The sequence below is a fragment of the Trachemys scripta genome, chromosome 21 (genome assembly GCF_013100865.1).
Source record: "Trachemys scripta elegans isolate TJP31775 chromosome 21, CAS_Tse_1.0, whole genome shotgun sequence".
NCBI classification, from domain to species: Eukaryota; Metazoa; Chordata; order Testudines; family Emydidae; genus Trachemys; species Trachemys scripta.
Window position 1 is genome coordinate 3,528,438 of NC_048318.1, and position 22,655 is coordinate 3,551,092.

At 49.0% G+C, this 22,655-nt stretch overlaps 1 protein-coding gene across 5 annotated transcripts in view; it reads left to right on the top strand.

The window, feature by feature from the left end:
• The window catches only part of ST3GAL4 (ST3 beta-galactoside alpha-2,3-sialyltransferase 4), a 154,999-nt gene that overhangs the window by 128,597 nt on the left and 3,747 nt on the right, over window positions 1-22,655 (top strand). For 4 of the 5 annotated variants that reach the window (XM_034754768.1, XM_034754767.1, XM_034754770.1 and 1 more), the window contains 9 exons: window positions 445-523; window positions 3,726-3,807; window positions 5,163-5,243; window positions 5,457-5,554; window positions 9,489-9,549; window positions 15,023-15,118; window positions 17,764-17,953; window positions 18,082-18,225; window positions 21,406-21,549. In XM_034754768.1, coding sequence (XP_034610659.1) covers window positions 445-523; window positions 3,726-3,807; window positions 5,163-5,243; window positions 5,457-5,554; window positions 9,489-9,549; window positions 15,023-15,118; window positions 17,764-17,953; window positions 18,082-18,225; window positions 21,406-21,549 — 975 coding nt within the window. The remainder of the gene's footprint in view (window positions 1-444; window positions 524-3,725; window positions 3,808-5,162; window positions 5,244-5,456; window positions 5,555-9,488; window positions 9,550-15,022; window positions 15,119-17,763; window positions 17,954-18,081; window positions 18,226-21,405; window positions 21,550-22,655) is intronic. The other variant, XM_034754769.1, reaches the window with a different exon arrangement.

Here is a 22,655-nt window from a genome sequence, read left to right on the forward strand (position 1 = left end):
ACATTTTGTTCATATGGAACAAAATATATTTTTTCAAACAGAAATTTCAATGGTTTTGATTTTTTTTTCTTACTGAAGGGCATGTATAATCTAAACACCGATCTGTAACCTCTCTGCATAGAAATCTTCCAAAGTCTCATTTGCAACAGTGACTTATGCTCCTAATTCACTGAGACACTTTTGAATCCCTGAGTGTGTGACCAGACGATATATATGATCAGCATCTGTGTGTGTGTGTGTGTATGTGTGATCGCTAACATAAAATCTTAACTGCTAGCATCACTGTTACACAGGCCACACTAAAGCAGGTGCTTCTATGGCACTGAATATCTGTAGGCAGGACTTTCAGTGCCAGGCAGCGTGGAGGGGAAGGGATGTGTGCCGGGTGACCAGATGTTCTGCCTGACAGGTACGACTCAAAGTGTCTTCCTTTTCCCACTCTAGGTGACCAGCAGTGGCCGCGATGAGAGCAATAGCCACGGGGTGGCGCCTCCCCTGCTGATAAAAATGATCAACAAGTCCCGTAAGTCCTTGTCGCTTTGCGTTCTTTCCCTGAGACGGGTTTGCAGGGTCACAGGTGATTCATGTACAGAGTGGTGTTTAAAACTAATACAGACTGGTAGTGCCATGGGGACCCCCAAACTGGGGAAGGGACAAGGTGGGTATCAGAAACCAAGGCAAGGATGGCTTGGCCCAATGGTCAGAACCAAGGATCAGAGCCAGAATCAGGAGTCAAGAGCAGGATTGGAATAAGGCAGGAGTAGGACTGGGAGCCAGGCTGGAGCCAGAGCAGGGCAGGAGCAGGCTGAGGCCTGTGGAGTCTGTCCCCACTGTCGGGCAGGGGAGAGTTCCAAGCCATGAAGTGAGCTGGGCAAACGGACTAGCTCTGTCTCCTGAGCGGTTTATATACCTGTCCTGAGAGTCACCAGACCAGCCCCTGGCTTGGCTGGAGCCTCGCACAGGAGTGACACATCCCCACGCGTGGTTGAACCAGGCTCTAGTTCAGGGATAACTCATCACCTTCCCAGTGGGGTCAGGGGCTTGATCTCATTCTGTCCTTCGCGGTCGCTCTGGAGGATCAGCCAGTGTGTGGAGGGTTGTGCACACTGTGATGAGGTGGCACAAAGAAGGGGTCAGAAGGATGGAGGGAGCTTTTTGTCTTCTCCAGGAGGGTGGGGAGAGAGGGCGGATAGCTCCATCAATGGCTATTAGCCAGGATAGTCAGGGGTGTAGCCCCATGCTCTGGGTGTCCCTAAACCTCTAACTGGCAGATGCAGGGACTGGACGACACAGGATGGATCACTTGATGATTACCTGTTCTGTTAATTCTCTCTGGGGCATCTGGCATTGGCCATCGTTGGAAGACAGGACACTGGGCTAGATGGACCTTTGGTCTGACCCAGTATGGCCGTTCTTATGTTCTCATGATATGTACAGTTGTCACTGTATCTGGCCTGGCCGTCTTTTCCCACCTCCCTCCTCCTTAGGCTGGGCTAATATGTGTGTATGGGGGCGGGGGGTAGGGAGTTGGAGAAGGGGAAATCAACCCCCCCACCCCCGATGAATCTAGAGCCCATATGAGACGGGACTAGGATGTAGTTCCCAGAGGTCCCTGCTGGAGCTTCTACTCCCTGTACTTGGTACCTACATGTTATAGTGATGGGCAAATATAAACAAGTCAGTGGGGCAGGTGGAAGGTGATGGGGGAATACTGTGAATCCTTCCATCTTAGGTGGACACCAGCTGTTACTTGGGCAGCGGGAAGAGAGGTGAGGAGACTGTTGTGGCTGGCCGGTGGCAGGCAGGGTACGCTGAGCCAGGGAAGGGGTTGTGGCAGGCTGGGGCAAGGTGCATCGGCCGGGATCAGCTTGTGATTGGTTAGGTGACTCTGGGAGAGTGAACGCAAGGGCTAAGCAAGGCAGGCAGATCAGGTCTAGTCTGGTTGTAAAGACCAATAAAGCTAGATTAAACAGCCCAGCCTGTGTTGGACATATCACTAGCTGCACCCGGATTTGAGAGTCTGGGCCAGCTAAGGAGCTTGGCAGATGGCTCTGACTCACTACGTGTGAGCAGGAAGTGTCTGTTCCACAGAAATAATACATTTATCTCAGATGCAAATTTCTTTGACTGAGGTTATTCCATGGCGCCCTCCAGGACTTCAGTGCTGTGTGGCACCGATGCTCATGACTCAAATAGCCACATTTCATCAGCTGCTTTAACTTTCATAACCCCGGGGTGTGCTCCTGTCCCCAGCCTTACCTGGTCAGGTGTGCCATTTTTGGGACTCCCTGCTGATGGGTGCTAACGGCCTCTGCGCTTCGTCATTATACCAATGAGCACAGCTTCCTCTCTGTCATCTTCTTGTGTGACACACACCGCTCCAGTATGTTTCTCATGCTGGATGCTGCTTGGGTAGACCTTTCCTTTTGCATCATGGGCCACTGCAAACTCTGGGCTCCATGCTGTTGTTCCCCTTTAGCTGTTTTCTGTGCTTTTGGCTTCTTTTTCTTCTCCTATTGCACCAACCCATGTCTGCTCTCTGGTCTGACAACCAGTCACCCAGTCAGAGTAATTTGCATTGAAGTTATCTCAGTAGCCTGATGAATTATAACAGTTTTCTCTAACGTAAGCGCTGATGCTCTTAATAACAGTTCCATATCTTTGACCTGTATTCTAGCTACAGGTTGACCTCAAATCATGGAGGAGTTCAGTCTCCTAAATTGCAGGATTGGACCTTCAGTCTCCCATCAGTCACTGACGGAGCAGACACGATGGTTTCTGTATTGCTGCATCTTGCGCTGAAATACGGACTTGTCAAACTTTATTTTTCTCCGAGTGATCCAGTATGCATCGGACTTTGCCATTGTAAATTTTGCTTTTCCACACGCCCAGCGAACAAGCACTTTGAGCCGGAATGACTTTTATTCTAGTTTGAGAAATCTCAAAACAAAAAGAAACTAAAGATAAAATCTCTATATGAGAGAGAGAGAGAGAGAGAGAGCGCATTATGTGCCACCCTCTGTAATGTGCTGCATGAACCGTGCATCACACAATGGCAACCACTAGAACTGGGTTTGATGCAATGATGAGGGAGAAAAATTTCTGGCCTATATTGTGCAGGAGGAGGATCATAATGGTCCCTTCTGGCCTTAAAAAAATCTACGAAATGAAAGGAAGGGTCAGTTGCATTCTCCATACAGGCACAGCAAGAAAATGGAACAGACGCTGCTCTGGAGAAAGCAGGGTTAATGAGAAACCACTGCCAGAGGGACAAATTCCCTGCTAGTGTAAATGGGCAAAACTCCACTGAAGTCAGCGAAGAAGAGAAGTTGATCCAGAAATTGCATCTCCTCTTCCTTTGGAATGTGTCTGCATTTTCTTCACATAGTCATTTTTGGGAAGGGTTAGTTAGGACTGGCATGAATCTGGCCGTGTAAGTTCCAATGGTTTACTTTGGACCTGGCATTATACTATAGGCACCAAGGGTGGGAGGGAAGGAGGAGAACTGATCTGCACACCACTAAAGCATTTGACAAACTGCCCCATGAAACCTTATTCAAAAAATGAAGTCAAATTGGCTTTGACACAGGGCTTCGCCTGTGAATTGAGATCCGGCTAAAAGGTTGTAAACCAAGGTCCATGTATGGAGCTGATGGGAGGTCTGCATGTTGTGTGGTCACAGCTCCATGGTCCTAGCATTATAGCATGTTCTCTGTCTCTCATAGGATGGAAGATGATCTTAGGGCTGGCGTTCTTTCTGGTGATGGCATGGTACTATATATCCCGCGAAGAAAGGTACATACATCTGTGAGTGTCTTTTTTAAAGTTTTAGTTGGGGCAAGTCCCTTTTCTCTTCTGCCCTTTCCTGATGGTTTTGGGCTGCCCCGCTCTGAGACTAAGGCTACGTCTACACTATCCGCCTGAATTGGCGGGTAGAAATCGATCTCTCGGGGATCGAATTATCGCATCTTGTCGGGACGCGACAATCGATCCCCGAATCAACGCTTGTACTCCACCAGCGGAGGTAGGCGTAAGCGCCGTCAACGGGGGAGCCGTGGAGGTCGATTTGCCGCCGTCCTCACAGCGGGATAAGTCGGCTCCGATATGTCGAATTCAGCTACGCTATTCGCGTAGCTGAATTTGCATATCTTAAATCGACGACCCCCCCCCCCCCCCCGTAGTGAGGACGTAGCCTAAGACACAGTGCATGGAAGGGACATGCTCTCGATCTCAGGAACCGTGTGGAGCTGGAAGCAGGGATAGCTAAATGACACCGCTTCTGGCCAGATAAGAGGGAGGTCTATCTAGTCTGGATTGGCTGGTGAGATTCACCTCCTCAGTTCATCCTACAGGATAAACACGATTATAATGCAGCCTCACAACAGGTGAAGGATGCCTGTAAGTGCCGTCTTGTTGTGATGACATTGCATAACAATGCATTGGGGGTTCCCCTGCCCAAGACTATCATGATTTTTGGGGGACAGCTCAGTGCTTGTCCAAGGTGAATTTGGAATGAGCTTGCAAAATCTTTGCCGTAGATCATGGTGAGTGAGCGTCTAAGCCTTGTTTTCACTAAGAGGTGCATTCTTACCATGTTAGCTAATACTTGGTAACTTACGTGAGGTAAAATCCCAGAGAAGGCTGTTTGTAGTTTTAAATGCATGTTCGCAGGTCGAGTTAGATGGCGGGGTTAGTTCACAGGATATAAGAATGTACCTTTTTCTCTACTTGACGACGCACCTGAAGGGTTAAAAGAGAAGTGCAGAGGATAAGCAGTCTAAAAAAGATGTTAGGCAGTTTTCTTTGGTGCTTGTTCCTAGAGCTGAAGACGCGAGTGACATCTCTGGTCTCTGCATGCTGCTCTCTCTCTAGGGTGGGCTTAAGAGCCTAGTATTTAAGCATATAGCAGTCAGTCGAGAGAGGGGAGCTTTTACCGACTTTGAGATTCCCTCAGGCTCTGCCATGACTCCTCTGCAATAAGCTCTGCTAGTGGCACATGGCCTGGAGGTGACATGGGACCCAAGCCCTCAGTTACAGTCTGGCAGTGACATGCTCTGCTCCCACTTGGACTCGCGCCTGCTCACCAGACGTGGAAAGGACGGCTCGTCATGCGAGTGGGGCCCAGGCTGGGGAAATCACCATCTCTGCTGTTTGCCTTACAGTTTTTCTTTCCCCGTGCAAGATGTCCGAATGACGTGTCCCCGAGGAGAGATGGAAAAGAAAGCCACGCTGCTCATAGGAAAGTGAGTAACTGTCCCAAGCAGGAGCTGGGCCTTTGCGGGGCTGCTCTTTGCTCCCAGGGGACGGGTGGCATGTGGGAGCTGGGGGAGGATTGGCACTGCAGACTCTGGGGATGAGGGAAAGGGCAGAGAATAGACGGTGAAGTCAGCTGAAGATGCCAGTTCAGTTCAGGTTTGCACGTCCCTCTGGCTAATCGGGCTCTGTGTTCCTTGCAGTTACACACGGGATCATCCAATGTTTTTACACCTAAATGATTACTTTTGGGTGAAGAACCGATCGCCGTATGAGCTGCCATATGGGACTAAAGGAAGCGGTAAGCAAACCTGCTTTCTCTGCTCTGCAACACCAATCCCTGGGGTTTGGTTAATTGCAGCATGGCACACAATAAAGGAAATATATTCTCCTTTGCACCTGCTTTTTCTGTATCTCCAGCCGCCTCCTATTTCTTACTTGCAATCTAACCAATGTGGCTTGATCTGCTCTCTCCCGTGGCCTCTTGGCTCTGCCCTGGACTTGCTTATTGTTTGCATTGTCCTTCCATGGGCATGTGGCGAATAACTTCTCGTCAGCTGATCCCTGTTTTCGGTTAGGGAATTACCCACAAACAGATGAATTCTTACAAAGGTGTTTGTGGTTGCTTGACCAGGTTGTGAGAAAAACTTTCAGCCAGTCGGGTGTTCGCAAACGGTTAGCAACAACTTGTTGCCCATGATGCGTGATTGGTTGTCAGAGTCACATGATACTGTTTCTGATCCCTAACTGGATGACTGAGTCTCTTTTTAAAAAGGAGAATAAAGACTATTTTATTGAGTTTAAAAACAGTAAAAAGATGCCTATCCCAAGCTGTAGTAGCCTTAACATCGTTCATAAACAGCAAAGTCTGGCAACGCTGAAGTAATAGTGATTGCTTTTGGTTGCGTATACCCTACCGGTTCCTGTGTGCAGTGTGTCCCTCTCTGTGCCCAAGCCACAGCAGATGTGGGTCTCTTTTATCCCCTAGCTCCTGCTGCTGAAAGATGGCAGCAGTCCTCTCCCTCCCCCTCCTCCTGGCTTTTGGCAGCTGGTGAGCTCTCCTCCGGCAGGGACAGATAGGATCATAGAAACATGGGGCTGGAAGGGACCTCGAGAGGTCATCAAGTCCAGCCCCTGTGTTGTGGCAGAACCAAGTAAAGCTACACCATCCCTGACAGGGGTTTGTCGAACCTGGTTTTAAAAACCTTCAATGATGGGGATTCCACAACCTTCTTTGGGTGTCTATCCCAGAGCCTAACTGGCCTTAGAGTTAGAAAGATTTTCCTATTATCTAACCTAAATCTCCCTTGCGACAGATTAAGCCCATTACTACTTTTTCCATGTCCACTGAAGCTAGGACAACAATTGATCACCGTCCTCTTTGTAACAGCTGTTAACATGGTTGAACTCTGTTATCAGGTCCCCTCTCAGTCGTCTTTTCTCAAGACCAAACATGCCCAGATTTTTAGCTTTTCCTCATCGGTCAGGTTTTCTAATCCTTTAATCATACTTTTTGTTCTCCTCTGGACTCTCTCCAGTTTGTCCACTTCACTCCTAGTGTGGCACCCGGATTTGGACTCAGCATTGCAGCTGAGGCCTCACCAGTGCCGACTAGAGTGAGACAGTTACCTTCCGTGTCTTACGTACAACACTTCTGTTAACATACCCCAGAATGTTGTTAGCCTTTTTTTTGCAACTGCATCACATTGTTGACTCATATTCAATTTGTGATCCACTATAGCCCTTTTCAGCAGTATGATCACCTAGCCAGTTATTTCCCATGTTTGTAGTTGTGCATTTGATTTTTTCTTCCCAAGTGAAGTACTTTGCACTTGTTTGCACTGAATTTCATCCTGTTGAATTCAGACCAGTTCTCCAGTTTGTCAGGGTTGTTTTGAATTCTAATCCTGTTCTCCAAAGTGCTTGCAACCCCTCCCAGCTTGGTGTCATCTGCAAATTTTATAAGCATACTCTCTACTCCATTAGCCAAGTCATTAAAAGAATAATACCAGACCCAGGACTGACCCCTGCGGGACCCTGCTAGATACACCCTCCCAGTTGGACAGTGAACCATGGATAACAACTCTCTGAGTACCGTCTTGCAACCAGTTGTGCACCCACCTTACAGTAATTTCATCTAGACCACATTTCCCTAGTTTGCTTATGAGAATGTCATGTGGGACTGTGTCAAAAGCCTTACTAAAATCAAGATCTAACACATCTACTGCTTCCCCCATTCATTAGGCCAGAAACTCTTTCAAAGAAGGAAATCAAGTTGGTTTGGCATGATTTGTTCTTGACAGATCCATGCTGGCTATTCCCTCTTATCCTCTTATCCTCTAGGTGCTTACAAATTGATTGTTTAATCATTTGTTCCAGTATTTTTCAGATATTGAAGTTAGTCTGTCCGGTCTGTGGTTCCCCATGTTCTCCTGGTTCCCCTTTTTAAAAATAGGAACTATGTTTATTCTTCTCCAGCCTTCTGGGACTCACCCATCCTCCATGGATTCTTGAAGATAATTACTAATGGTTCCAAGATTGCTTCAGCTCATTCCTTAAGTACCTAGGATGAATTTCATCAGGCCCTGCTGACTTGGATACATCTAACTTATCGAAATAGTCCTTAACCTGTTCTTTCCCTATTTTGGCTTGCATTCCTTCCCTCTTGTGAATATAAATTGTTTTGAGTGTCTAGTCACTATTAACCTTTTTAGTGAAGACTGAAGCAAAATGGGCATTCAACACCTCAGCCTTCTTCATGTCATCAGTTATTAGCTCTCCTTCCCTGCCAAGTAGAGGACCTATGCTTGCCGCTGTCTTTCTTTTGCTCCTAATGTATTTTAAGAACATCTTCTTATTGCCTTTCATGTCCCTGGCTAGGTAATACTCATTTTGTGCTTTAGCCTTTCTGATTTTGTCCCTACATGCCTGTGCTGTTCTTTTGCACTTTTCCTTAGCAATTCGGCCATGTTTCCTCTTTTTGTAGGATTCTTTTCTGATTTTCAGGTCATCAAAGGGCTCCTGATGGAGCCATATTGGTCTCTTCCCATTATAGTTTGCAGTTGTGCATTCAATATTGTCCCCTTGAGAACCTGCCAGCTCTCCTGAACATCTACCCAAGTCCTCAGTCCTGGAAGGAGCAGTTCACTTCAGGGGTGTGGATGGCAGGGAGGGGTCCAATGGTGGAGATGCGTGAGACTTCATGTTCACTGGCAGATGGTGGCCGGTTGCTCCCAGCTCCTCCTTGCCCGCCTGCCCCATGGGTGTTGACGTGTGTGGTGAACCCCATTGCAGCTGGGAGGTGTATAGGTGCTGGGGGAAGCTCTGGGCAGCGCTATGTGTTAATAGTGGGTAGGAGATCTGCTGGTGCAGATGCAGGCTCCTCTGGAGAGCGTGAGAGTCGTCTGTTGTTACTGTCATTATTTATTTGTAGCACTTAGGAGCCCCAGTCACGGCCTAACACCCCGTTCTGCCGGGTACTGTGCAAACTGCCCCAAAACACGCACAATCTAAGTCTAAGACAAGAAACAACAGATGGAGGCAGACAGACAAGGGTGCCCAAGGAAGCAAGGCTCTGCACCGAGTGCATTTGGGAGCAGCCCTAGGGCTGGGGAGTGCTGACACAGAGAGGACTGGTTAACAGGACAGCTGCTGAGGAAGGCTCTACCCAGTCTTGCTCAGTGCTCCTGCTTCGAGGCACCTAAGTGCATGTTGTTTATTCCAACCGTTGCCTGATCAATAAGTACGTGGCCGCCTCTGTCTCCCCCGCCAGCCCCAGGGCTTGTTAAGTTACTACACGCTTTCCTTCCTGCTACACGGCTCGTTCTCTGTCTCGCGTGGCTGCCGCAGCCTCTAGGAGGACGCTCCGGCATGGATGTGCTGTAGGGTCCGTCCACTGGGAAAGACCTGGTCAGAGCTCAGAGCATCTTTGCTACTTGCACTGACCCCTCTCTCTACCTGACCTCCCCAGCCCGGCCAGTCAGCACATGGCAGAGGGGCCTGGGTTTGGAAGGTGGCCAGGCCCAATTGCCTTTGGCCAGAGGGAGGATGGGGGTGGAGCCTTTGATGGTGGGAAAGGGGATGATCCCAGGGAAACAGCCCTTCAAGAGAAGAATTCCCTCTCTGGTTTCCATGTGGTGCTTGGGGGTAGCCTGGGGTCTTGTGCCTGACATGGGGATCTCATGGCTTCTGGGGAGGACTGACCTCACTAACTGCCCCCTTGCATTCCTTTGCAGAAGACATTCTCCTCCGAGTGTTAGCGATCACCAGCTACTCGGTGCCCGAAAGCATCCAAAGGTAATTTCAATGCATCTAACGCAATGCACCTAATCCTAGGGTGACCAGCTGTCCCGATTTTATAGGGACAGTCCTGATATTTGGGGCTTAATCTTATATAGGCGCCAATTACCCCCCACCCTCTGTCTTGATTTTTCACACTTGCTGTCTGGTCACCCTATTTCCTCCCAGCGCATCTGATTGCACGTGCTACCATTGTCAGGTGAATGATCGTCACAGAGCTGTGGAAGGGGCTGGACTGAGAGCTCTGGAGACTCAAGTCCATCTATCCACCAGTCAGGCGCAGGGCTAGCTCCCCTCTGCCCCCGTGTGTTGTGTAATACCAGTGTGCCCTTGTGATGGGTTCAGGCCCCACAGCCCATCCGGCCCTTGGCTTCTCTGCTGGGCCAGTTAGAGCCAACTGTGAGGCATGGGATTTGGCAAGGGCCCTGAGTTTTCAGAGTCACTTCATGTAGGTCACTGGGGTTCAGGTCGCATTTGGAGCCATTCAGTCACTGCCAGCCTGTACCCATGCTGGATGAGAAGATCCCTAGCAAAGGTTTTAATGACCCAAAAATTGGGTTTAAACCCAGCAGAGCCCCCTCTCCGAGTGAACACAGGAAGCTCTTGGCCTGAATGCCAAGGAGGCTGAAGTCCATTTATATTGACCTATATGTGTCTCGTTCTGCTTCTTGGTCCCCTCGTGGATGTTGATAAATCATCTGACCAGGCTCTGGATCAAAATGAAGAGATAATGGAGTCTTCTTCCCCCATCAGCTGGGGTTGGGTTGTCATGCAAACATCCACAAACTGTGTCTGTCTGAGGCAGCGCGAAGGTCCACATGTTTACCATCTTCTTGGGTACAACCCATCTCTTCCTCCTCTTTCCTGGGAGTCTCTTTCCTACCACCCTCTCTCCCCCTGCCATCGTCATCAGGTTCTTTTCATTCATCCTAAATTGACCGCCAGTCCCCAACCCTCTGGAGGACAGCTCAGGTGTTGGCTGCCCGAAAATCCAGCAGCCAGGTGGGTGAACTCCTACCCTAGGACTGAGATGTCCTCCCATCCGTAGTTCCTGGCGGAGAAGCATACAAGTCGCTCTCACCTCTCCTTAGAACCGACATCTACTACTGCCCTTTGGGAACTTGCCAAAAGGAAGAAACTGCTTGCACAGATTTAGTCCCCTTGCACCAGAGACTCAGCGTATCAGTCGGTGTCCCTGACGTACACCGCAGTGAGAGGGCATCTCCCCGCTTGAACTAAGCACATGCCCCCTGTCTCCCCACCGTCTTGCCGTAGATCTGGTGGACCGCCAGCACATGGCACGGATGTTGCCACTGCCTGACGCCGGGCTTCATTTAACCCTTGGAGGGGGTTTTGAAGTCGGAGTTTTCCATCTCCTACGTAGGCTGCCCTGCCCACCTGAGGAGCTGCGCCCTTTCACAACCACCTCTGGCGCGTGAATGCACGTGCTGGGGTGTTTGACTGTCAGAGACCCTGGCCTTCTGTGTGTGTTGGGAGTGCATCGCCAAACCCCACCAGTGACCTCTTGATCACTATCATCCATGAACTGCCCCATTCTCCTTCCCTTGGTGTGTATGTGGGGCTTCGCCCAGATGTCTCCCCCATCTGTAGCCCTGCCCCATCTCTCCTCCCCTCCCTGGCATTGTCCCGCAGCCACCCACTCTCCTGCTGCTTCCTCTCCCCCCTTGTAAACTGTGAGATGAGAGAGAGGGAGGGGTGGACAGAGTCTGTTTCTCCATGTGGCTCAGCCCCCCTGCCTTGCCAGTCCGTGGGTCTCTGCTGACGCCCCTCAGTCCTGCCCTGCAGCCCCCCTGCTGTTCCAGTCCTTGGGCCCCTTGTGAACCGAGGTGGGCAAACTGCATGCCAGGCTGATGGGCAGATTTCTGATGTGCACAAGGGATTTGGTTGGATGAGCCCCCCCCCCCCCCCCACCCCCGCCCCCAGTGTGCTGCCTTCCTGCAGCCAGTGGCAGGATTGGATTTCCCAGCCCCTGGCAGACTTGCAGTCTGTAACCCAGCCCCGTGTTGACAGACGTGCTCCAGGACATGATGTCATGGTGCTGCAGCCCCAGTCAGCGGCCTGGCTGTTTGTTTGCACTAAAATGGAGTAAATTGCTGGCCTTTCTCTGGGGACATACGGCAAAACGAGCCGTTGATTTTTGGCAGGCCGGTAACGAGCTGCAGTGTCAGTTTGCTGTGCCCGTGATTCTGTCTGACAGCCGAGCACTGGCTCTCTCTCGTTCTGGTCTGTCTGCTTGTCTGAGCTAGTCAAGCACGGACCATGTGAGGCGTGGGTCAGAAATACAGGGCGAGTGACCCCCCCCTTCCTACACCCACAGCAGATTTGGGGTACCGTTGTAGCAGAGCAAAGAAACAGGATTCACTGACCCAGCCCACCTAGAATCAGGAACAAGAACCAGATCTCAGGAAGCCCAACAAAACTCCCGTGCAGGGCTGAATAATGTAACCAGACCCTTCCTCGTGTGGCTGTCGTCTCCAGTAGCTGGACTGTACGGGCATAGGCTGCTGTCGCTAGGACAGAAGGAAAAACCAAACCTGGGGTCAAGCCAGGGCTTATGGAACATGCTGCAGAGGCCGTCGCTGGGCTAGTTAAAGGCCTGTCCCTGATGCAATAAAACACTAATGCCTAGCTCGTCTCTTCTGTAGATCTCCATGAGCTCCACAAAGGAGGTCAGTATCATTAGCATCATTGTGCAGATAGGGAAACTGAGGCACAGAGCGACATGACTTGCCCAAGGTCACCCAGCAGCTGAGCTGGGAATAGAACCAAGGATCCCTGCGACCCAGTGGGGTGTTGGAGTCGCTAGGCCACACTGCCGGCTTCAGAGCAGCAGCAGCCACCTCCCTGTCGCACCCTGGCGAGCTGGAGCGTGAGGCTGTTCACGCAATACAGGGCTGTTTGTGGTTTGCTAGGGGAGGTGCAGTGTGCTGACAGGCTCAGCCCCTGCGTTTGCCTGCCTTTCAGTGCACTATCTATAGGCTCTGGGCTGAAATCCGGCCTCTTGGCGTTTGCCTCTAGCAGCTCTCCAGGAAGCTGGAGGCAGCAGTGGAAGGGGAGAGACTGGCTCGGACAAGCTGCTGCCACGGAGTCCTCTCTCTGAAGTGGCTTGAACTGGTGGAAGAAGTGGGTTGACTGGGTGAAGCAGCTTCCAGTTGCCTAGAGATCTTTCTGACCGTGGTCCAATTGCAGGGCTGGTTTATCACATGGACGCTCCATTCCACCGCAGCTTCTGGCACCAGCAGGTGTCTCTTCTTCATCAGGCAGCTGGGCACCTTATTTTCACCTGCCATAACTGTCGCAATGGTGCCCGAGGCCTGTGGAAGGATGCTGCCTCTGCACTTCTATAGTATCACCCGTCTGACAGGCTCGAGACCTTCTTTGGACCTCACAACCTCCCTGTGCTGCTGGGGTGGCATCCCCAGCTCACACATGAGAAAACTAGGGCACAGAGAGATGGAGACTTACCCAGGATCACACACAGAGTCTGTGTCACAGTAGGGAACAGAATCCAGATCTCCTGAATCTCAGCCCAGTGCCTTTGCTGCTGAACAATATGTAACCCATGCTGAGAGTGTAGTTCACCTCAGAGGATAAGAGTCTACTTCTGTGCCAATTTAGAGGAGTTACTCCTGTAGCTCAAGCGGTAAAGGCTCTTGCTTTTAGTGATGAAGGTCTCAAATTCAATCCCTGCTGTCCACTGAGCAGGGGGCTTATTATATGCACCTGCCACCTTATTTGGGTGTTAACATGTGTTGTTTGCAGTCTAATGTGCCGATAAAGGGTATCTCTTGTCTCTGGGTCTCCAGTTGGAATCTAGCTGTGTTGGTAGTGACTGGGGCCCCATTGCTATTCAGGGGTCTGTGTGAAATGAGTAATAGGGTAATAGGATGAAATTTAATAGTGAAAAGTGCAAGGTCATGCATTTAGGGATTAATAACAAGAATTTTGGTTATAAATTGGGGACACATCAGTTGGAAGTAATAGAGGAGGAGAAGGACCTCGGAGTATTGGTTGATCACAGGATGACTATGAGCCGCCAATGTGATATGGCGGTTAAAAAAGCTAATGTGGTCTTCAGATGCATCAGGTGAGGTATTTCCAGTAAAGATAAGGAAGTGTTAGTACCGTTATACAAGGCACTGGTGAGACCTCATCTGGAATACTGTGTGCAGTTCTGGTCTCCCATGTTTAAGAAGGTTGAATTCAAACTGGAACAGGTACAGAGAAGGGCTACTAGGATGATCCGAGGAATGGAAAACCTGTCATATGAAAGGAGACTCAAAGAGCTTGGCTTGTTTAGCCTAACCAAAAGAAGGCTGAAGGGAGATATGATTGTTCTTTATAGATATATCAGAGGGATAAATATCAGGGAGGGAGAGGAATTATTTAAGCTTAGTACCAATGTGGACACAAGAACAAATGGATATAAACTGGACACTAGGAAGTTTAGACTTGAAATTAGACGAAGGTTTCTAACCATCAGAGGAGTGAAGTTCTGGAATAGCCTTCCAAGGGGAGTAGTGGGGGCAAAAGACATATCTGGCTTCAAGACTAAGCTTGATAAGTTTATGGAGGGGATGGTATGATGGGATAGCCTAATTTTGGCAATTAATTGATCTTTGATTATTAGCAGGTAAATTTGCCCAATGGTCTGAGATGAGATGTTAGATGGGGTGGGATCTGAGTTACTACAGAGAATTCTTTCCTGGGTGCTGGCTGGTGAGTCTTGCCCACATGCTCAGGGTTTAGCTGATAGCCATATTTGGGGTCGGGAAGGAATTTTCCTCCAGGGCAGATTGGCAGAGGCCCTGAAGGTTTTTCACCTTCCTCTGCAGCGTGGGGCATGGGTCACTTGCTGGAGGATTCTCTGCACCTTGAGGTCTTTAAACCACAATTTGAGGACTTCAATAACTCAGACATAGGTCAGGGGTTTGTTACAGGAGTGGGTGGGTGAGATTCTGTGGCCTGCGTTGTGCAGGAGGTCAGACTAGATGATCATAATGGTCCCTTCTGACCTTAAAGTCTATGAGCCTATAAGTGGGTTTGAGATTTCAGTTTGGTTCCTAGTGAGTGGGAGGGGGCAAGTGTCTACATCAGAGAGATGACCCTACTGACTAGGTCAAGGGAAAGCAGCAATGAGAATTCACACCTGCATTTCCTCTGGAATCCACTGGTAAAAATGCAGTGCTTTCAGATTCATAGATCTCAAAGCAGAAGGATCCATTACCATCTTGTCTGACCTCCTGCATCGCAAAGCCATTACGTGCAAAACTTCACCCCCTGGGGCAGCAGGAAGCTCAACCCTAGAGGGCGCCAAGGAGTCGAGGCTGTTTTTGTTGCTTCTAAAAATGTGTAAAGAACTAAATTGTTCAATGTAAAGGGGGGAGAGAATCCCCTGGAGGTGAAAAGGATGGTGAGAGCGTTTGGTTGAGATTGTTTTCTTTTGCAGCATGAAGTGCCGAAGATGTGCAGTGGTGGGGAACGGACACCGGCTCCGAAACAGCTCCATGGGGGAAGCAATCAACAAATACGACGTGGTGATCAGGTAAGGCACTATGGAGATTCAGTACAGTGAGGGTTGGTCTTCCTCCCCCTAAGGACCCATCACATCAGTTTGGACACAGCGGAGAATGTTCACAGATACCTGGGGACCAGCTGAGATAAACACTCTGGGATCCATGCTACGTTAATGGAATGCATTCTTTTCGTGTTGAGGCATGTGAGCCTCGTATCGTTCCCTTTTCCTTTGACTTAGCTTTGGCGTGCATGAAAGGAGGCAGAGCCACAGAGCAGGGCTAGCACGGACGAGCGCTGGCCAAGACAGAATTGCTGGTGAACAGGAAATCCTGAACAGAAACATGGAAATGTGGCCCGGGAGTCTGAGAGCTCTGGGGTCCCTGGCCCTGGGGCTACCCTTTGCCTAGCCTGGAAATCCGGGGTCCCTGGGAAGCTCATATGGGGAAGCCTGTTCCAGGACCTCCAGGCTATCAGCTTGATGGCAGTGACACTGAGAGACCCCAGGATTTCCAGACTCCAGGCTGTGAATCTAGGAGCCAAGCTCGAGTTAGCGTCAGGGCTTGCAAGAGTGTCAGGTTCTTGGCACCACACAGAGAGCTTGGAAGTCCAGAGAGCCCGCATGGTCCTGGCTCCATGACAGGCATCCCGGAAGCCCTGACATAGCAGGGCTGCCTTTGAGACTCTCGGGTCCCTGAGGCAGCCCACGTAGTGGGGATGCTTTGGGCTTTCCTGGAGCTGGAATTGCCAGCACCAGCGAGAAGCAGGTGCTCAGACTCCTTAGGCCAGTTCCTCAGCTCTGATTTGAACGGAAATGCACAGATTTACACAAGGGATGTGGGAGATCCAGGTTAGTCCTACCAGGAGATTCTAGTCTATTCAGGCACTCTCGTCACTGTAGTACGTGAGCACCTTGCAGCAGGGTGGGTTTGATTTAAATCACTAGTCAGGAAGACTCGATTTAATCATGGTTTTCTACATAAAAGTGCATTCTTGTTGGTTGTTATAACCCAGTGGTTCTCAAACGTTTGTACTGGTGACCCCTTTCACGTAGCAAGCCTCGGAGTGCGACCCCCGCTTCTAAATTAAAAACACTTTTTTATATATTTAACACCATTATAAATGCTGGAGGCAAAGTGGGGTTTGGGGTGGAGACTGACAGCTCTTGACCCCCCCATGTAATACCCTCACGACCCCCTGAGGGTTCCTGACCCCCAGTTTGAGAACCCCTGTTATAACCCTAATACATATTCTTCACAACTCAGAGTTAGATATAGGTTTCATTTTTAGAAGGGACACACTATACATTTTTAGACAGGGATTTATTTTGAAAACTTTTCAGATTAGTTTTACAGCTATATCAGAAAATGAATGATTGTTTGGTGATTTCATTTACCAAAGGTAATTGAAGCAGATATTTATGATGTCATTGGGAGGTGAACTATCTCCAATTCAACAGGTTAATCATTAATATTTGGAGGATTTTCTTGCCAGGCTGTATTAGGAGGAAAACATCACCAGACAGACACTTAAAATTGTTTTATTTAACTAAAACAACAACGTTAAGTATTCTGGATTTTTTTTCTTCAACAACAAACACATAATATTTTAACAAAAAAGCGCATGTCCCTCGCTTCTCACATTTATCTCCAGACTTCTTCTCCTTGTCCAGATCTATTCCACCCCCAACAATCTTCTATTCATTGAACTTTGCACTTTTAGAGAGAGGTAAGGGATTGACTCTGTGTACACAAATTTGCAGAGGGACAATAGAGTTGAGGTCTGTTATTTCTCACCTCTAAATATTATTTATTTAAAAATTTTTTTGCTGTTAACCAGCATGTTGCCTCTGGAGACACAAATCCACAGTTTGAGAACTACAAAACTAAGCATCTCTGATAGTGCTCAGTCTAGAAGATACCGAGTCCCATTGGGTAGATAGAAAAATTAACGCAAATAATCTATACAGAAGCCTGTGGAACCCCATAAAATTGGGTCCCTAATTCATGAACTATTGGAACTCATTTATAAAATTTTTCTTAAACATTACATGAATATATTGTCTCATACTATAGAATTAGAATTTATAATCCCTATTCCATGATTAGATATCTTTGAGCTATAATGTATCTTAATTAAAACTATCTTTAGATAGGTTTTTTCCTCAAAAAGCGTTTTATCAAAAAATTCTGATTTAAATAAAAAAAATCAGATTTTTTTTTAAATCCTTGATTTTTATCCACCCTGCCTTGCAGTTATGCATTAAGCCACGTGACTAACATTTGTACTGTGTTTGCTCTCTCATCCTGTCCCAGGGAGAGGTGTGTGTGTGTGTGTGCAGGGGAGGGGTTTGGTTTGGATGGTTTTGTGGAAATGTACACTCACGTTGCTCGGGGTTTGTTAGAGAAGGCGGGTCAAAGCAATGCGCCTGGCACCCAGAGTGGGAGGTGGCGCTGGGATGGGCCTTACTTCCCGGGGGAGTTCATTCCCGAAGGATCCTGTCCCCACATCCCCTAACCTAACATCTATCACGTCAAAGTGTGGCGAGCAGGTGGCTCAAATCCCTGAAAGGGTCTCCGCTGGGGAGGGGAAGTGAGATGCTAATCGGACAGGTCATGGGGAAAATGGAACCCGTATGAAATAGCCCCTGCCTCATCTTGCGCTCCCTCCCCTCAGGTTGAACAACGCGCCAGTTCATGGGTACGAGGCAGATGTGGGCTCCAAAACCACCATGCGCCTGTTTTACCCAGAGTCCGCGCACTTCGACCCCAGACGGGAAAACAACCCGGATACTCTGCTGGTGCTGGTGCCGTTTAAACCCATGGATTTCCAATGGCTGGAGATGATCCTCAATGACAAGAAGCGAGTAAGTGTCGCAGGGGGCTACGGCTGGCCTCTCCTCTGCCTTGTTTTGCTCTCGCTGCTGGATGCAAGCCTGGTGCAGGCCTAGTGGGGAAAGAACAGCCCCTGACTTTTCCTGTTGTCCTTTTCCAGGTTCGCAAGGGATTCTGGAAGCAGCCCCCTTTAATCTGGGATGCCAATCCTGAGCAAGTGCGAATTCTGAACCCTTACTTTATGGAAATTACTGCTGCTAAATTGCTTAATCTTTCCATGAAGCAACCGCGGAAGATTAAACAGGTAAGGGAGCCGGTGTGCTGGGGGCAGAGAGAGCGAAACAGACTCCTGGTGCCCCGGATCTAAATCACAGGGTAGTCCCAACTGGAACTCGCTAAGGGGGCATGGTGCCATTCAGCTGCACTGCTCCCACCCTTTTCCCCTTCATGCCCCATCGACTTATTGAGTAGCCCAGGGCTGGTTCAACATGATTTGGAAAATTACTGCCCTTTTCCAAGCAGGAGGAGATCAAGATGAAGGCCACTTGGGTGATTCTTACAGTGCTTTGTAGATAAAATGCTAGGTGATCCATCTGCCCGCAGTACGGGGCCTCCCGGGTGTGGGGAGATGCTGGCCACCCGCTCACCTCTGTTTCCCTGCATCCTTGAGATTATATTCACACTGCTTTGTTGCGGGGAAAGTTGGCCACTGTTGGGAAGTGATTGTGGCTCGAGTCTAAACCAGAGAAGCTGCTCTTCTGGAGGGAGAAGCTAGCAAGCGCCTTCTGCTCAAGGATGAAGATCTTTCTGCACTGAATCCTTCTATTGTTTGTTTGGCCAGTGCAGTCAAATTGTGTGTGTATGCGCGCTGCACACAAAGCTGGTTTTGAGTTATCCGATTTCTTTTGTTGTTTTAAAGCTTAAAGGTATTCGTGGATGGCCTTTTTTTGTGTGCATCTATAATGCAAGAAATAGCTGAATAGATTTCCTTGTTATCCATCACTTGTGAGAAATCAGACAAACCCATAACGTTTGGCGGACGTTACGAAGGTCTGCGGAGTTCAGAGTGGAATTCTCTTCTCATCCTTTTCTGTAGTGGCGCTGTAACACCATAGCATTTTGCATCTTCAAAACACTTTGGAATGGTTGACTAGCGAATGCCCCCACAGACCTGCAAGAGATGTGGTGGGGTCCTCGTTTATAGCTCGAGAAACTGAGGTGCAGAGGTTTAAATGTCCCAGAGCCAGTCACTGTTTCACAAATAATGTTATAGCTTCATAGATTGTAAGGCTAGAAGAGTCCACTATGATCATCCAGTCTGACTCCTGCATAGGCGAGGCCAGAGAACTGCCCTAAATTCATTCCTGTTTGAACTACAGCAGATTTTCTAGAAAAACATCCAAACTTGATTTAAAAATTTACCATGATGGAGACTCCACCACAGTTGTTCCGATGCTTAATTACCTTTAGTGTTAAAAACCTCTGCCTTATTTCTAGCCTTCATTTGTCTAACTTCAACTTCCAGCCACTGGAGACCTTTGGCTGCTAGAGAGGAGAGCCTGCTATTATCAAATTTCTATTTCCCATGTAAGTAGTTACAGACCAGGCTCGAGTCACCTTTTAACCTTATCTTTGAGAAATGAAATCGTTTGAGCTGCTTGGCTCTATCACTATAAGGCAGGTTTTCTAATCCTTTAATCCTTCTCGTGGCTCTTCTCTGACCCCTCTCCAATTTATCAGCATCCTTCTTGAACGGTGGGCACCAGAACTGGACCCAGTATTCCAGTAGCAGTCGCACCAGTGCCAAACAAAGAGGTAATAGAACCCCTCCTATTCAATATTCCCCTGTTTATATAGCCAAAGATCGCATTAGGCCTTTGGGCCACAGCATCACATGGGGAGCTCGTGTTCAGTGATTATTCCCCACAGCCCCCAGGTCCTTTTTGAAATAGCTGCTTCCCAGGAGCAAATCTTTGGCATACACTGACCTCGTGTTGATGTTGCGGAATTCTATGGATGGAACAGCATATAACTGAGGAATGAGTAAAACTCTGCAGAGCCACAATGACTCTAAATCTAGCGATGTGGGGGATCGGAGTGAGCAGATGTCCAAATGGAACAGCGTCATTCGGGGATGGGGGGCTGCCACGTCCAGAGAGGAATATCTTCCTCTCCCTGGAAGGGAACAGAAGTTGGCTGAAGAGGCAATAAGTTGTTCTTCTGTTCTCTGGTCTCTTTCTATCAAGGCTCACATCCTCCCAGCCATGTCAAGCAGAGAGAAATGTCCCAAGCATGGAAATCTTATAGGTCAGGGTAGAAGTAACTTAGTAAAAGATCTGCAAAGAGAGATTCCCAGACCAGCTTGGCTAGGGGGAAGATCATTTCCAGCTGAGACCAGCTCAGCATGGCTCGTACCAGCTTAGCCGGGTGGAAGCTCCTTCCAGAGCAGCTGGCCGTTTGAAGGAAGGTGTGCACTTGGCTGTAGTGTTGCCACGTCCAGAGAAACTGTTTGTATGACTTTCTCCTTGTTCCCATAAATGGATTTTCATGCAGGAGTCTCCATTGTCCTCAACGTTCTGTCCAGCAACTTTGGGAGGGGAGGGTATAATGTCCCAAGGATCACCCCTCCAGGTTCCTTACTGGGACTTTGGATCAACCAAAGAAGAGAATTTGTCCCAGATTCACGCTGAGCCCAGTGCATGCTGGGACAGGAGTTTAAGCAGTGCTCATAGAATCATAGAATATCAGGATTGGAAGGGACCTCAGGAGGTCATCTAGTCCAACCCCCTGCTCAAAGCAGGACCAATCCCCAGACAGATTTTTACCCCAGTTCCCTAAATGGCCCCCTCAAGGATTGAACTCACAACCCTGGGTTTAGCAGGCCAATGCTCAAACCACTGAGCTATCCTTCCCCCCCCGCCCTATGTTTGGATACTCCTGCATTGCAGTCATGGGCAATAAAGCTTTCCTTAAACTATCCATTCTCAGTGCCTTGATCTATGGCAGATCCTAATGACCTGGGACACAGTCACAGGGGCTCTCCCCATCTGGAGATTTTTCAAGGAGCAACTTGGAAAATCCATGTGTGTCTTGGAGTTCATGACCCAGTATTCCCCCTCTTGTCTAGTCCAGCTGTTTTATACCCCATAAGGCAGGTGGTGATATATGCCGGACAAAACCGAGAGTCCCACTTCGTAATGGCGACAGCCCTATAGCTAGCAGCTGCCCTTCCTAAGTGGGGAACCTTCATTCTAAGTCACGCGTATGTGACGAACTGCGTCCATGTATCACAAGGCACCATGGTCATTGGTCAGCCTGGACCCAGTGTTCACTCTGGGCTCTAATGATCACGCATACCAAGCCTCTGTGTTATACACAGGACCTGTCCCCAAAGAGAGAAGGGGGGAGAAAACCACTCTGAACTGAACCCAGCATGTATGGGTTTTTTTAATCACCCTGAGCCCTTTCATGTCTCTCCCTCTAGAAACCAACGACGGGATTATTAGCCATCACGTTGGCATTGCACTTCTGTGACCTGGTACATATCGCAGGCTTTGGATACCCCGATTCTGCCAATAAGAAACAGACTATACATTACTACGAGCAAATCACACTAAAGTCAATGGCCGTAAGTGACCGTGCGCTCTTTCCCCTCTAGTAGTGATCACGCTTTGCTGTTACACAGCACCTTTCCTGTGCGAATCTCTGGGCTTTACAAACGTCACCAGTGGGAATTGTGTTATTAACGTATTAGCGGTAAGCTGTCTGGATTCGGTAGAACTAGGGGGGTTATACCGCCCCTCCATATGCTATGGCCACTACCCTTGGTCATACCCATGAATAGCGTTGATGCATTCCATCCACTAGAGAGCAGTGCTGCATATGACCGTGATGATCCATAAAAACTCTTCCATTCCCTTGGCATTTGGAGTATTCCCCAGAGTAAGTACAGGGGATACCTAGGAAATACTCTAAGTAGTAGCACTATCTGTATTATGGTAGTGTCTAGGAACAGCAAGCAAGGATCAGGGTCCCCATGTGTTAGGCCCTGTACAGACAGCAGAACGCTTAGCTTGCCATATCCTTGGGACAAGGACCATCTTTTCATTCTGTCTGTACAGCACCTTGCACACCGGGATCTAGGTCCACAACTGGAGCGCTGAGGTGCTACTGCAATACAATTAATAAATACCTAATGAAGAGAGTCCCTCCTCAGAGAGATGGTGTCATCTAAAGCAGGGTTTCTCAAGCCATGGGTCGGGACCCAAAATTGGGTCACCAGAACGTTTCAAAGGGTCACGTGGCAGCTCCCGCGGCTCCTGTCCCATAGGGCTGGCTGGTCTCACCTCCCCGTTCCAGGTGTTGCAACATCTGGGGTCCCAGCACCACTGAGGTTTGGCCCAGCCGTCATGACGATGGGAGCCCAGGGAGGCCAAATTTGAGGGAGTGGCACTGCAACCCCTTGAACCAGGTCACAACTCCACTCACACAAATTTGGCCCAGTCAGAGGGATGGGGCCAAACCAGAGCAGTGCTGTGACCCCACAGGTTGCAACGCTCAGAGCGGAGAGCCAAGCCCAGCCAGCCCCACAGCACAGGAGGTGCAGGAGCTGCCACTGTGAGGTGAGTGCTGGGCAGGACTCAACCAAAACCACCCCAGGGCCTCCACCCCCAGACTATTTACTGGGTCACGACAGGCCATAAACATTTACAAATGGGTCCTGAGCCCAAAAAG